This window comes from Pelodiscus sinensis, chromosome 10 (assembly GCF_049634645.1).
Source record: "Pelodiscus sinensis isolate JC-2024 chromosome 10, ASM4963464v1, whole genome shotgun sequence".
NCBI classification, from domain to species: Eukaryota; Metazoa; Chordata; order Testudines; family Trionychidae; genus Pelodiscus; species Pelodiscus sinensis.
This window is the reverse complement of record NC_134720.1, coordinates 31,119,808-31,133,035: the sequence shown is the minus strand read 5'-3', so window position 1 is coordinate 31,133,035 and position 13,228 is coordinate 31,119,808. Positions and strand designations below refer to the sequence as shown.

Genomic DNA, 13,228 nt, shown 5'->3' with positions numbered 1-13,228 from the left:
TTACTTGGTTGGTATCAGAACGTATATTTCCTATCACCAGTTCCAGCTACTCAAACACACTTTTAAATTTGGCGTGTCAGTAAACATCTGCTTGGGAAATATCGTGACAAATCAACCGCACAACCTTTCAAATTAACACACATCTCTCTCGCTCTCTTTCTCTTGTTAATTGTAACCGACCAAACCCGCACGTATTTCTTGTGAGAGCAGTTTCTTCCCTCGGACAGTATCACCTGCAGGACTGCTACTGTGTGCTGTGTATACACGACATTTGTAGGAAGCGCTCCCGGTTCCTTGTCCTCTCTCCAAGCAGACTTGTCATTTTTCATTTTAGCCACTCCCCTGCAGATCCTGCCCATTTCCCCTGTGTTTAACTAACTCAGGACACTAGCGCAAGATCCACGCCTAATTAAATTAATTAGGGATTCTTGTCAATCCTGGATTAATGGCCGATAGCAACCCCTGGCCACAAGGATCTGAAACCTGGAGGACTAGCGATCTCTCTGTCTCGCTCTTTCGCCTCGGCGATGCTGGACTGATACAGGAGAAGCGGGTTCATTCATAGTTCCAAGGGGAGGTAATTTGCTCAGAACAAGGGGCAGGCTTTGCAAAGTATAAATAGTGCGACTTCAATAGCAACATCACTATCAGATCTGAACTCTTAGCAGGAAGAATTGTCAAAGATCTTAACATTTCACAAGATCGCTCCAGTTGGGAACCATCCGCTCCCATTTAACTCCAGCCCCATTGCAGCGGGCCTCCTCCCCTCCCCACTCCATTGATGTGTTATTGGGGGGTTTGGAACAGTAAGCGGAAAAAACAAGGGGAAGGCGCCCTGAGAGCCGGCGATGGAAGAACTTACAGCTTTTGTCTCCAAGTCGTTTGATCAGAAAGTGAAAGAGAAAAAGGAGCTGATCACGTACAGGGAGGTTCTGGAGAGTGGACCTGTCAGAGGAGGCAAGGAGTCAGGCGGCTCCAGCGAGCCCAGCCGGGAAGACGTGAGCAGCCCAGCGGTCCGAGCTGGCGGAGTAGGCGGCGGCGGCGGTGGAGGAGGCGGAGCGCGGTCTCCAGTCAGAGAGCTGGACATGGGCGCCGCTGAGAGAGCCAGGGACACGGGCACTCCCAAACTCAGCGAGGGTAAAGGCAACCCCCGCGCACCCCGCGGCCCCTTTCTCTCCCACCCATCCCCCCGCTAGCCTAGGCCGGTCTGGGGCGCTGAGTTCAATAACTGGACGGTTGTTTGGGGGAGAGCCGGGAGGAGGAGGGGGCTGGTTTTCACTCTGTTTTTGCTCAGAGAACCCCACATGCAGCTCTCCTGCAGGAGCCTGCCCGGCCCGGGCACCGGGCTCTGCGGCGGGGGTGAAAGTGACGGGAGAATGAGCGTGTCCCCACCCCCACCCACGACCAGGGGCGCACAGATGTAGCCTCTGCCGAGGGGAAGGGGACCGGCAACCCAATGCTTGGGATTTGGGGAACAGCCATCGAGGACTTTTGCGATAATAGAAACAGCTTTCTCCTGGCTCTGTTCTCCGTCATTTGATCCACCGGGGGTTGCTTCAGACCAGGAGGACGGTGACTGTATCAGGCTTTATTTCTCGATGAACTTTTGTGTTTTCTCTCCAACCGTGAGTGTGTAAACCACACCACACGGTCGGGCGATTTTGTTCAGGCTCGTACGTTAGTAGGCTGCAGTGCTGAAACTACTTTACATTTTGCAGTACACATGTTGTATTTGCATACGACAATGTGGTAGATTTAAACTTGACTGCCACTTTAACGATTCCAGGGGTTTAAACAATACCATTAATTTGGAGAGTCTGATATACAGTAATGGGTATCTTTCCACGTTTTTCCAATTAAGGAAAATATGTGGTATGCCTAGAAGTTTAGATTAAAATATTTAAGCACGCAATTAACTTGTTTATAACATGATCTGTTCCTGATTATAACGAGAAGTCATTGTGGTAAGAACGAAAGCTACGTTACATATATTAATCCATTTATATTTAAAAAGCTGGAAATTTCCATAGCATAGTTGAAAGTTTGATATCTATAGCAGTAAATGAAGTATATTTAATGTTTATACATTTTAATCGGATATTGATGAGGACATAGTTTCATGTTAGATGATTTAAAAATACATTATAAATAGGAATATTTTATACAATGTTGTACATTTATTTTAAAAGACAGCCAGTTGCATAACTGGGTATAAATGTTAGGGATGTGTGTACAATAAACGTTTATTTAAAAAAAAAAACCTAATAGTTACAATGCAAGCATGTGTTCTACCAGGAGTCCTTTCCTTACCCTTTCTGTTTGGCTTTATCTGTCTGCCGATATGTGCATGAACATATGCAGAGACAGAGAGACTGAGGGAAGAAAATAATGTTATAATGTTATAAAAAGCACCGTTTGCTTATTCAAAGAGCACTATAGATGTCAGCTACATTTGAATGGCTGCCTTTGGTTTTAGAATGAGGTTATAATATCTAGGGACTGTTTACTCCAGATCTTTTGTTCAAAGAATTATTTCTCTCCAGATCGGAACTCGATTGAGAACATCTTCCGGAAATGATTTTATAAACAAATTCTGATAGCGATCAGAGGGCTATAACGAGCTGCGAACACAGTAAACAAATCGTGGACTTAAGATGCGCAAATAAAATCCCTCCCAAAGCTCTGCAGTGGGAAGCAGGAATTCGGAAGAAATATTGTACAATTACAGACACAACTTATTGTTAGGAAGCCCTGAAAATATTAATGAATTACACAAATAGCGTCACCCAGTGATATTTTAATAGATAAGCATAGCTAACTGAAAATGCTTAGTCACCAGGAAATTAAACAATAATGATAAAAACACCAGCAAACCTCAGCATATGTAAATTCAGAAAAGACAAGTGCATGTTTTATTAAACACGGGATGTGCCGAGAGCATGAAACGCGTTAAACAATCCAGAGACGGTCCGGATGCCAGATTTACCACTTAAACCTGTTGCTGTGATATTTAAGGTACTAATTCATCAGGAGATCGAAGACTTGATTTTTTAGTTTTGGCTTTCAATAAATAATGAGAGGTGATGGTCCAGGCATTAAATTTGTACCCAGGGTAATTCAAACATGGCGTTTCCCTTGACACTGTCCGACGACAGGGTGGTAAGAGGTTCCCCCCAAATAGCACTGAAGTTAATAAGGCCGACTTTAATTCAGCCTCAGTTCCTGCGTGGAGCAATGTTATGTTTTGGTGGGCATGGCATTTCGCTGCCATTTGTCTCAGGCGTGCGCCTCGATGGGTCTAAATTAAAATGATTATTCGCAAATAAAGGCTTTATTACAGACGGGAGAGCGATTGCTTGACAGCTCTGGTGGTTTGAAAGGGTCACAGTTTGACTCTGCAATGATTTACTGAAGTTATACGGAGAGGCTCGGAAATGTAGATGTAAATCAATGTTCTGGTTTGGCTCATCCACACGGGTCACTCTTTAACCGAAATACGTTTGGAAATAAGGCCTTTACGTGAAAAGTATTTTTTGTTGTTGTTGCCTGTTCTGTCGGAGGAATACTGTGTCAGCCAGCCATGCTAATAGCGCTGGCCCCAAACCTTACTCCCAAGGAACACACGTATGCTTTTAAACTTGAGCTGGCCATGCTCTGTTTTGAGTCCTGATCTTTAGCATTCCCATTGACTCTCCTCCCCTTTCTTTCCCCACAAGCCAAGAACATTTTCCTCCTGAAGTTAAAGAATAAAAACTAGAGGGGCCAAATCCCACGCCCGCGCGGACAGCCTCGGCGAGAGGTGGGTTTGATGGTTTTGTTTCACGCTCAGTCTCCCCAGAGCTGAAGGATCGCAAAGAGGATGCGAAAGTGATGGAGGACGAAGGGCAGACGAAAATCAAGCAGAGGAGAAGCCGGACCAATTTCACTCTGGAGCAGCTGAACGAGCTGGAGAGGCTTTTCGATGAGACCCACTATCCGGACGCCTTCATGCGAGAGGAGCTGAGTCAGCGGCTGGGTCTGTCCGAGGCCAGAGTGCAGGTAGGGTAGCAAAGACTATTGCAACCTGTGGGTCTCTCTCGGTGTGTAATTTCGCTGTAATAAAGCATTGCGTGCGAACTTGCCGTGTCTGATGAAATCCACAAATTCTAGAATGTCCAATAGATTCTGTCCCTCGCTAGAAAAGATACTCCTGTGCCTAACTGCACCCATCACAGGCGCGAACCACTGCTCCGGGCGTTATTGTGGTTGATGTCCTCCTAAGCTTAACGCTTCCTACTTACAAGGATTTTAAACAGCGGTTGGTTTTTGGCTGACTATAAGAATCACAAAGGACGTTTTGTTCACGTGAACTGTGTTTTTTCCTAGTCTGCTCCTGTTTCGGGGTTTACCAGACGGATGTACCAATTAAGTTTATAGATGTACTGACTATAAACTAAATTAGTAACTGCTAAGTGAAGAAATTTTACGGTCAGTTTTTACCGGTGGTTCTTAAATCTTAAGTGAAGCCACAGAAAGAGAGAACAAGTTTTGCTGGTCTGGCTTTGTTTGTTCATTATTAAAATATAATCGCCAATGAAATAGCAAAATGTTTAACCGCACTTCTTTATATAGAAATGAAACAAGCTACCTTGTTTACTTCCAACCTTCTCTCTGGAAATTTTGAAAATCAGTTCTTGAGCTCTCTCCAGTCACCTGAATGTAATAAATAGCGGGCAAGCGGTCTGGGGCTTTACCCAGATGGAGAGCCGAAGGTAACTTATCAAATGAGAACAAATGTAGCTGTTTCAGTGTATTTCCCTTCTAATAATAAAATAAGAGAAAATTATGGTCATTATTTGTTGGAACACATGGAGCAGTTTTAGGCCCCAAACATCTGCAGCTGTTTGAAAGTATTGCTGTAACAGATACTCCCCCTCAATCTTTGTGCTTATAGGCCACCATCTGCACCAAACTATGCACACAATTCTTATGGGGTTTCCCTGCATCTTGTAATAGGATAAGGACATAAACAGAGCAGTCACGTTGGACCAGAAAAGTAATAATAAGCAGCCTTTGTCACCAGTCTCACCAAACAAGCCTTCCCTTTCACTTCTTTGCTTTTCTGTTTTGTGCGGAGGCAGCCACCTATTTATGCTGAACAAATCTTTAAAAACCCCAAGACGATGAAAGTCCCAACTTCTCCATGAAAAATTAAAAAGAGATGATTCCTTCTGGTGGATGTTTGCTCGACAAAGAATCCCACTGTAGCACCTAATCCATACTACTATTATGTCAAATCACTGGGTGCATAATAACTTTTAGAGATTTACATAGATTAAACCCATTCCCTTCACATAGTTCCGGAAAACGCTGTACAATTATTTTACCTTGTTTCTCCATTAATTTGTAAATTATGGAAAGCATCTTTTAAATGAGAGACTGGAAGTGAGCGTGGGTATTGGGCAGATTTAGTTTGACTAAAATAAATTGTAGGCTGGGAGAGGTATTCCCATTTATAGTTGACTTAAAGGAAGCCCTAAAGAAAAGATTGTTTTGAGTTGTTTGCCTTGGGGAAAGATTATTCGGGTAGATGTGGCTTCTGAGATGCAGAGATTTCTCTTATTAAGTGAAATGTTTAAAACACTCTCCCTCCTTCTCTTTACGGAAGTAAAACTTTATTATTGAATGTGTTTCAACAGCTCTATATCCAATAGTAACAGCATCTTCCTGCCTAACGTGCAGACTTTTCTATAGAAGCATATTAGATTATCATAATAATGAGACAATTATTCCGCTTCTGTGTTACACTCCACTGCACAGAGGAACAGAGAAATTCTAAACTTCTTTGTAGTGAAGCTTTTATGACAGTAATTACCCCCCAAAAGTGAGTCATTAAATGCTTTGGTGTTTAGTTTTTCTTGAAGATAAAGCTAATTAATATTACAGGATATTAATGAGCACATTCTTCTAAGGGCTTACAGCGCAAACATCTAAACCCATTATCACAAGTTAGTATTAGCTATCAGGGAGTGATTTAGGTCATTTGGGACACTAATATGGAAAGATGAAACCAGGGCTAAGAAAGTAAGTTTTTACAGAACTAGTATGAGCTTCAATTGTCTATTTTCTATATTTTTATTATTTTCGGGATGTCTTTTAGCTTCTAACCTTGCAAATCTGAGCTCTCCAATACAGCCAAAATAAACTGTTTGCAATAACGGTGGCAATATTCTGATCGCACACAACTGTGATCTTTTGTTTGGGTCTCTTTTAATACTGGATTTCTATTGTAGTATCTGGTTTATTTTTCTGTTTCTTCAGGTATGGTTTCAAAACAGACGAGCTAAGTGCAGAAAACAAGAAAACCAGCTTCATAAAGGTATGCTTAACGGCATTATAAAAGAGGGTTAGGTTGAAAAGGGGAATTATTCAGTATCGATAATATCAGTTAGGACGGAAAGTTCCTGCCGAGAAACACCTACGGCTCCATATTTGTAGGATATATGTCCGAATATGAAAGCTACCTATATTATATTAAAACTATTACAACAGCAATTGGTTACAAATGGCATTAAACTTGTATTGAAAGAAAGAAAGAAAGAAAGAAAGAAAGAAAGAAAGAAAGAAAGAAAGAAAGAAAGAAAGAAAGAAAGAAAGAAAGAAAGAAAGAAAGAAAAACGCTGGAAGCGAAGACTGTAGTGTGTGCACCTCTACGTTTCTAGAACTCAGTCGTTTGTTGCAAACTAAGGCTAAGCCGGTATTTATGTATTTATTTTTGCTGATTATTGCAGGGGTTCTTATAGGCGCAGCCAGTCAATTTGAAGCTTGCAGAGTTGCTCCATATGTCAATGTAGGCGCTTTGAGGATGCCATTTCAGCAGGCAAGTACAGTAAAAGCGACTTGTAACGATAAGGTGCAAATGAGTGACCCCCTTTTTTGGGATAAGTTTTCCCCCATATATGAAACGACTGTTGTCAGCATCTCTTCAATATTTATACCGTGATTATATAGCGGGAACAATACATTTTTTTAAAAGCCCCACACTTCCCCAGATCTGAATGTGCAACTCTCTGTCATCAAAGAAAACTCCGCTAGAGATGGAGGGCAGTATCCGGCTCTTTAAAAATGCACGGAAAGATTTCAAGCAGAGGGTTACACGGGAAAGGCCTTTCAGTCCAAGTTACCGATTCTGATGCAAAGCTGATTCATGCAAGTGTTTCTGAGAGCTATTCTCACACACCATTCTTACTCCACATAGACAGGAAAACTGGCGTGGAGTTTCCTTTCTATATAAAGAGAGCCAACAACAATAGCTAACTACGTAACTGCTGAGCCAAATCCCAGCGGACACTGCCACTGCCACTGCCATCCACTCACACCTCCTTCTCCACTCCAATAAGGGAAAACCACCCTCTCATCTCAAGCTAGCGGTCGGCTAATGATAATAAAATAATAATCGTTTGGGGCATTATTATTCATAATGAATGTTTGCATCCTTGTAACGGGAAGCCTGCCCTCCTGACTTTTTCCAGATTGCTGTTATCAGCCTGTGTTACAGGCTGGGCGAGACAGCAGTAATTTTGATATCGTGTTTTACTATACTTTTATTATTATTATTATTATTAATTAATAACAATCTCTCTAGGATAAGAACAGTTTCCCTTCATGTCACACACAGAATTTCACTGCTAGGCACACTTGCAGACAGACTGCCACACAGGCCAGCTCACACAAACACAGGCAGACTGATTGTAAGGCAGGCAGATTGTCGTACAGGCAGACAGAATGCCACACAGGCACAATCACAGACAGACTGAGACAGGTAGGCAGATTGTCACACCACACGGGCACATTCCCAGGCAGACTGTCCCACAAACACAGGCAGGCAGACTACACTCCCAGCCCCGCTTAGGTGTGTTAATACTTTGTTTTTATTCTTGTTACACCTTTAGGATAGTCATTGCAACGTGACGCCCTTGTCCTTTCAGGTTCAGGCCCAGCTGCAGTTGGACAGCGCCGTGGCACACGCACATCACCACCTCCACCCACACCTGGCCGCCCACGCCCCCTACATGATGTTCCCTGCGCCGCCCTTCGGCCTGCCCTTGGCCACACTGGCCGCGGAATCCGCCTCTGCAGCTTCGGTGGTGGCAGCAGCAGCGGCGGCCAAGACCACCAGCAAGAACTCCAGCATCGCTGACCTCAGACTGAAAGCCAAAAAGCACGCGGCTGCTTTAGGGCTGTGACTCCTCCTCCATCTCCCCCACCCTCTCCACGACCATCTCTTGGGGACACTGCAATCACACAATCCAGAGGATCCCAACACAAAACAAAAGCATCACGGCAAACACAAGAGAAAGGCTAATGACTTCAGTGGGTCGAGTCCTATTTATGACTTAAAAGCAAAACACACAGAGAACAAGGCTGGAAAGAACAGAGAAATATTGTAATAAAACACAAACATCCAGAAAGTGTGTGTGCGCGCGTGCGTGCGTGTGTGTGTGAGAGAAAGAGATTTCTAAAATCAATTAAAGAAAATTGAACAAAAATAAGTAAATAAAAGGAACAAAACCACTGTGAGGTATTTCATAGGTTACGAAATATGAAGAAAAATAAATATTATTAAAGGAAATCAAGATGAGAGAGGGGAGACAAAAAGGAACAACTTTAAAGTTTTTTTAATGGAGAAAAAAAGACGAGAAATGGAAGGAAGATATATACTTATTTAAAGAATTAGATGAAATAGACACGCAGCTGGGAAGTTCACAGGTTTTGAAACTGACCTTTTTCTGCGAAGTTCACTTTAATACAAGAAATTTGATAAGAGAGGCGGGCCTCCTTTCACGTTGCATCAGATACTTGAGTTTAACAACCACGTCTGGAAATAGCGAGAAGAAGAAAAGAATAAGAAAAAAAGACAATGATTTACTCTGAGAATTTCTAATGGGAAAACTGTCCGGGATATTTCTTCCAGCAGAATTCCGGGTTGCATGTATTTGTATTTCATTGATGGCGTCCCTTTGATTCACTTGCACTTCACCCTCATCTTTAGTAGAAAAAAACAAACCAGACAAACAAATGTGGCTGATATTTTTAACCTTGGAAGACAGAAAAAGAGAGAGATCAACCACTATCCTTTTCATTCATATCTTTGTTGGCTGTTTGCTGTCCCACTCCTGAAATAAGAGGGATCAGAAAGCATGAGAACAGAGGAGTATTTCTCTTGGCAGGCTCTCTGATGTCCTCGGGACAAAAACTGTATTTAATTCCCCAACCACACAATGTTAAATTCCAATAAAAGGTACAAGGTACATGTACAATATGTTGATACACACGAACAAAGTTTATTTTGGCTATAACTTGTGAACTGATAGTTGACTGTCAAACATTTACATTTTATCTCATAAAGGTGTATCTATTCACGTAATCCTGTGATTTTTTTAAAAAATTGAAAAACATAGATATTTAATCTGGGATATTTTGGTGATTTGTATCCCAGCTTGCCATCAAACCCTCATGATTTTAGTATTTTTTGCCAAGAAAGAGGGAAAGCTCTTCTAAGTGAACTTTGGTATGGATGGGCTTTGCAACTATTTGTTCTCCATGAAAACAAAATTATTTATATTCACCGTATTTTTTCTAGTGTATTTTAAGTTATTTAAAAAAAAACCCGAAAAAATATGCTGTTATTTCATTACATTTGTTGTCAGTACAATATATTTTGTTTCACTCAGGTTTGCTTCACCTTCGTTAATGTTTTTTGACGTCACAATTTTCAATAAGTGCCAAGTTATGAATTTAAGACTCTTTGCGATTTAATGAATGAAAAAAAGTTTTAGCTGACGGGTCTACGTCACTTCTGGTACTGTTAATATTAAATGATCAGTGGCATTCTTCCATTTTTGTGTTTATACCTTTATAGAGCACGCATGTTTCTTTCTGCTTTTTAATATGCAACAAACCTATAATGCCCGGCACAATGCAAAATAATCACTCTTCCCTATGTATGCTTTAAGGTCACTTTGAAATTAATTTAGAAGAATCTCAGTTTTATAAGAATAGTGCTTCATTTGACTCTGGCTTTAAAATAGGCCTATGAAGCTAATATAGCACTCGAATCATTAAAACCTTTACAAACTTCCCGCAAATAATAAAACTGGGGAAAGTGCAATAAGTCAAAGTATTTTTCACTTAAGAAACCCTGAGAATTTGTATAGTTGGGAAAAATATTCTCTCCCTTGTTTTTTTGTAGTCAGTATCTCTAATGTTGCCTTGTAGATGAAAAAGATGTGGTATGGTATTTTTCCAAGAGCTGCCTAAAAGGTTTTACTAGAAAATATTTTCCAGACAAAATAATTCTGAATGTATATGGCAAGATTGCCTTAAGTTTTTTTTAGTGTAGTCTTTGTAATATGCAACCGACGTTGCAGTATCAAATTATTTCTTTAAGGCAAGCAAGATAGTTAAATTAACATGATAAAATGTTCCATTCCTTCCGCTGCTCCGGGAGTGGTTTGGAAAGTCATCTGAATAACGGTGTGCAGATAAGAACTTCCCACCCCCTACCCACCAATTCAATACAAATTATACCCAAAGCTCTGATGCTTCCAGAGGTTTCCCAGCATTAAACAGATCAGACCCCAAATGATTTCCATATTACAAGTGTAAAGCACATCAGAGAGCAGAGATCTAATTTATGCCCTACATTGGCTCTTCCTTAAGTCAGCTTCTTGTGGTGGAAGGCGGCGAGAGGTTTCTTCACCTTAGAGACTCCCAAAGGAGTTGGAAGAAATCCCTATGGGACTGTGCTGTTAAACAAGCGGGAACTCTCTTCTGTTTTTCCCGTATGCAAAATCTGGGGATAGTGTCCTAACTAACACAAAGAATGGAAAGCCCACGGGAAAATAATTTGCTCGTCCAACATCCCTGTCCAGTAAAATGCTCAGTTTCTTTTTCTTGGTCCTGAGCTCAGAGCTAGATAGGTTTTTTGTTTCTGTCATACAATAATCGCCGACACTAAATATCTAATATTAGCTTCCTGTTTTACTCATGGGTCGAAAGCCAAGGTGGGTGAGGTCACATCTTTTATGGGCCCAAGTTCTGCAGGTTTGGAAGACAAACTTTGGAGCGTACCAAGAACTCTTCTGGGATATGTCTACACTACCACCCTAGTTCGAACTAGGGTGGTAGTGTAGACATACCCCTGGAAAGCTTCTCTCTCCCCAACTGAAGTTGGTCCAATTAAAACTATTATCTTACCGCCATCTCTCTAATATCCTAGGACCGCCGGGGCTACCGCATTGCTCACAGTTGGAAGGGTTGGCCTGCTGTCCTAACTTGCAGTACTAACCTGCATCCAGCTGATTACAGGGGACACTACAAAACCCTAATTGGGCAGCTTCGGTCTTTTCCTCCCGAAAGAGGAGGGCGCTGGGTTCACCGAGCGCTGCTGCTCTCACGTTACAACCTGTCCGGCCTTTAGACAGACAGTCCCAAGGAACAGCTGTGGGAGAGAACCTTGGGAAGCGATGTGGGTCGGGGTGCAGGACAAGCGGGCAAAGCGCTCTGAGCCATCTGCTGATGGAAAACCCTAGTTAAGTGTGTGACCTAGGCCATTTAGAAAGTGCCTGTCCTGGCGCCTCAGAATTGCAATTTAAGGCAGAAGAGGGCGGCTCCGGGTTCTCCTGCTCCCTTTCCCTGTCCTTCCCGTATCCCTTCACTTCTACTAGCCCACCCCTCCTCGTCCCACTCTTGCCCCGCCTCGCCCTGCCCACCTCCCTCCTCCACGTGGTGGCTCCTGTGAGCAGCTTCCAGGTTCTAGGGCCAAGAAAGTGGCACATGGCAACGAGGGCCCCTGCCGCTCTTCGTTTCCCCCTGGGACTCCCTGCAGGCAGCACGTAGGCACAGTGGCTACCGGCCCCCTGCACCTCTCTGGGTACCTGGCTGTCCGAGCACCCCCCACCCCCGTGGCACGCGGCCCTCGCGGTGGCGCCGGTGAGATGGGCAGGGAAGCTGCTTGGAAAGGTGCTAGCCTGCCCTCCCCTCCCCGTCCCAGTCCAACAGACCTTGGTCCAGGGTGCCAAGCCCAACGAGGCTGGCCTGGGAAGCGACCCAGGACGCAGCCGCGAAGGGGCCTGAGCTGGGAGGAGCCGGGCTCCCAACCCATTGCGGCGCATAGGTAGGGATGGCTGCAGAGCAGCGGCTTGGGGCGCGCGGCTCGCAGCGTCAGGGCGGGGGTAGGGGCAGGGGAGCCCGCGGGGAGGCAGAGAAATGGCCAGAGCCCCTGAGCAAATGCCAAAGCACAGGCAGTGGCGCGCGCTTGCCTCTTCTCCCCCAGCCCCAGGCCGAGGGAAAGGGCAGCGCTAGCGAAGGGAGAAGCCAATTGCGCCCGAGAGATCCTGGCCCCAGGGATTCGGCTTGGAAAGGGTCCCAAACTACTTCTCTTTGGACCGGGGCAATGGGCGTGTGGCAAATATTCACGGAGTTGACTGGTGTCAAGCGCCCAGTCTTGCAACTCTGATATACGCCCCCTCCCCTGATTTTCCTCAGCTTTTCCAGCTCTCTCGCATTCCGCTGTGCTGCGAAACTTTCTTCTAGCACGCGAGGGCCAAGGCAAGGTGCCTGCTTCAGCCTGGAAGGATGGCGCACCTCTTATCTGGGCTCTTGCACAGCTCCAGCTTTCGTCCATCAGCTGGAAATGCTTACTTTCAAATAACGCAATCCTCAGACTTCGGAACTTCTCCCAAATGCCTTCTTGGCTTCTGCGGCATGAGAATGCTTCCCAATCAGTTTACATGATAAATTGCAAACAGTTGCAATAAGATATCAGCCTTGTTTATTTTACATAACCTCAAGCTCCTGACAAGGCTAAGCAGCGCCACAGAAAAGTCAACCTCCATCCCCTTAATGAGTTTGTGAGAATTAAAGGGTCATCCCCTTTTGCAGAGCATACAAACATTTTAAACTGTTTGGACTGCCAGAGTATTACAAAAGGATTTGTAGAATAACCTTGTGCAAAAAGTTATCTAAATGGATACAGCCTTAATTTTAAAATTAGAGAAAAGCATGCCTATCAAACAATACAAAACAAAAATGTTGATTCAAAATCTGAAAAATATATGGCAAAGGCTGACAGAAAATGATAGATTTTATATTAGGTAAAGTATCTTTATCCAAATGAAAATAAGATACAGTTAATTCTAAAATCAATAGTTCCAGCTATGGTGTCAATTGATCAGTGAATAAAGTG

The 13,228-nt window shown here is 43.5% G+C and overlaps 2 protein-coding genes across 3 annotated transcripts in view; one reads left to right on the top strand and one right to left on the bottom strand.

Annotated features, from left to right (window-relative positions):
• RSRC1 (arginine and serine rich coiled-coil 1) overlaps positions 1–980 on the bottom strand; it is a 367,002-nt gene extending 366,022 nt beyond the window's left edge. The window contains exon 1 of the mRNA XM_075937794.1: positions 863–980. The gene's annotated coding sequence lies outside the window, so the exon portion shown is untranslated. The remainder of the gene's footprint in view (positions 1–862) is intronic.
• SHOX2 (SHOX homeobox 2) lies at positions 366–9,878 on the top strand. Of its 2 annotated transcripts, none has more exons than XM_006123458.4 (5): positions 366–1,137; positions 3,830–4,038; positions 6,301–6,358; positions 6,771–6,859; positions 7,968–9,878. In XM_006123458.4, the coding sequence occupies exons 1-5, from the start codon at positions 849–851 to the stop codon at positions 8,223–8,225; spliced, it is 903 nt and encodes a 300-aa protein (XP_006123520.1). In that variant the 5' UTR covers positions 366–848; the 3' UTR covers positions 8,226–9,878. The 2 variants fall into 2 exon arrangements, with proteins under 2 accessions (XP_006123520.1, XP_006123519.1); XM_006123457.4 differs by having other exon boundaries at positions 367–1,137; positions 7,932–9,878.
• Positions 9,879–13,228: the final 3,350 nt, after the last annotated feature.

What these genes read in the sequence shown, in the direction of transcription:
- SHOX2 (XM_006123457.4), top strand. Translation starts at nt 849, where the DNA reads ATGGAAGAACTTACAGCTTTTGTCTCCAAGTCGTTTGATCAGAAAGTG. An exon ending in AGAAAACCAGCTTCATAAAG is followed by an intron (nt 6,359 to 6,770) that starts GTATGCTTAACG and finishes TGATTATTGCAG; the next exon opens with GGGTTCTTATAGGCGCAGCC. An exon ending in TGAGGATGCCATTTCAGCAG is followed by an intron (nt 6,860 to 7,931) that starts GCAAGTACAGTA and finishes TTACACCTTTAG; the next exon opens with GATAGTCATTGCAACGTGAC.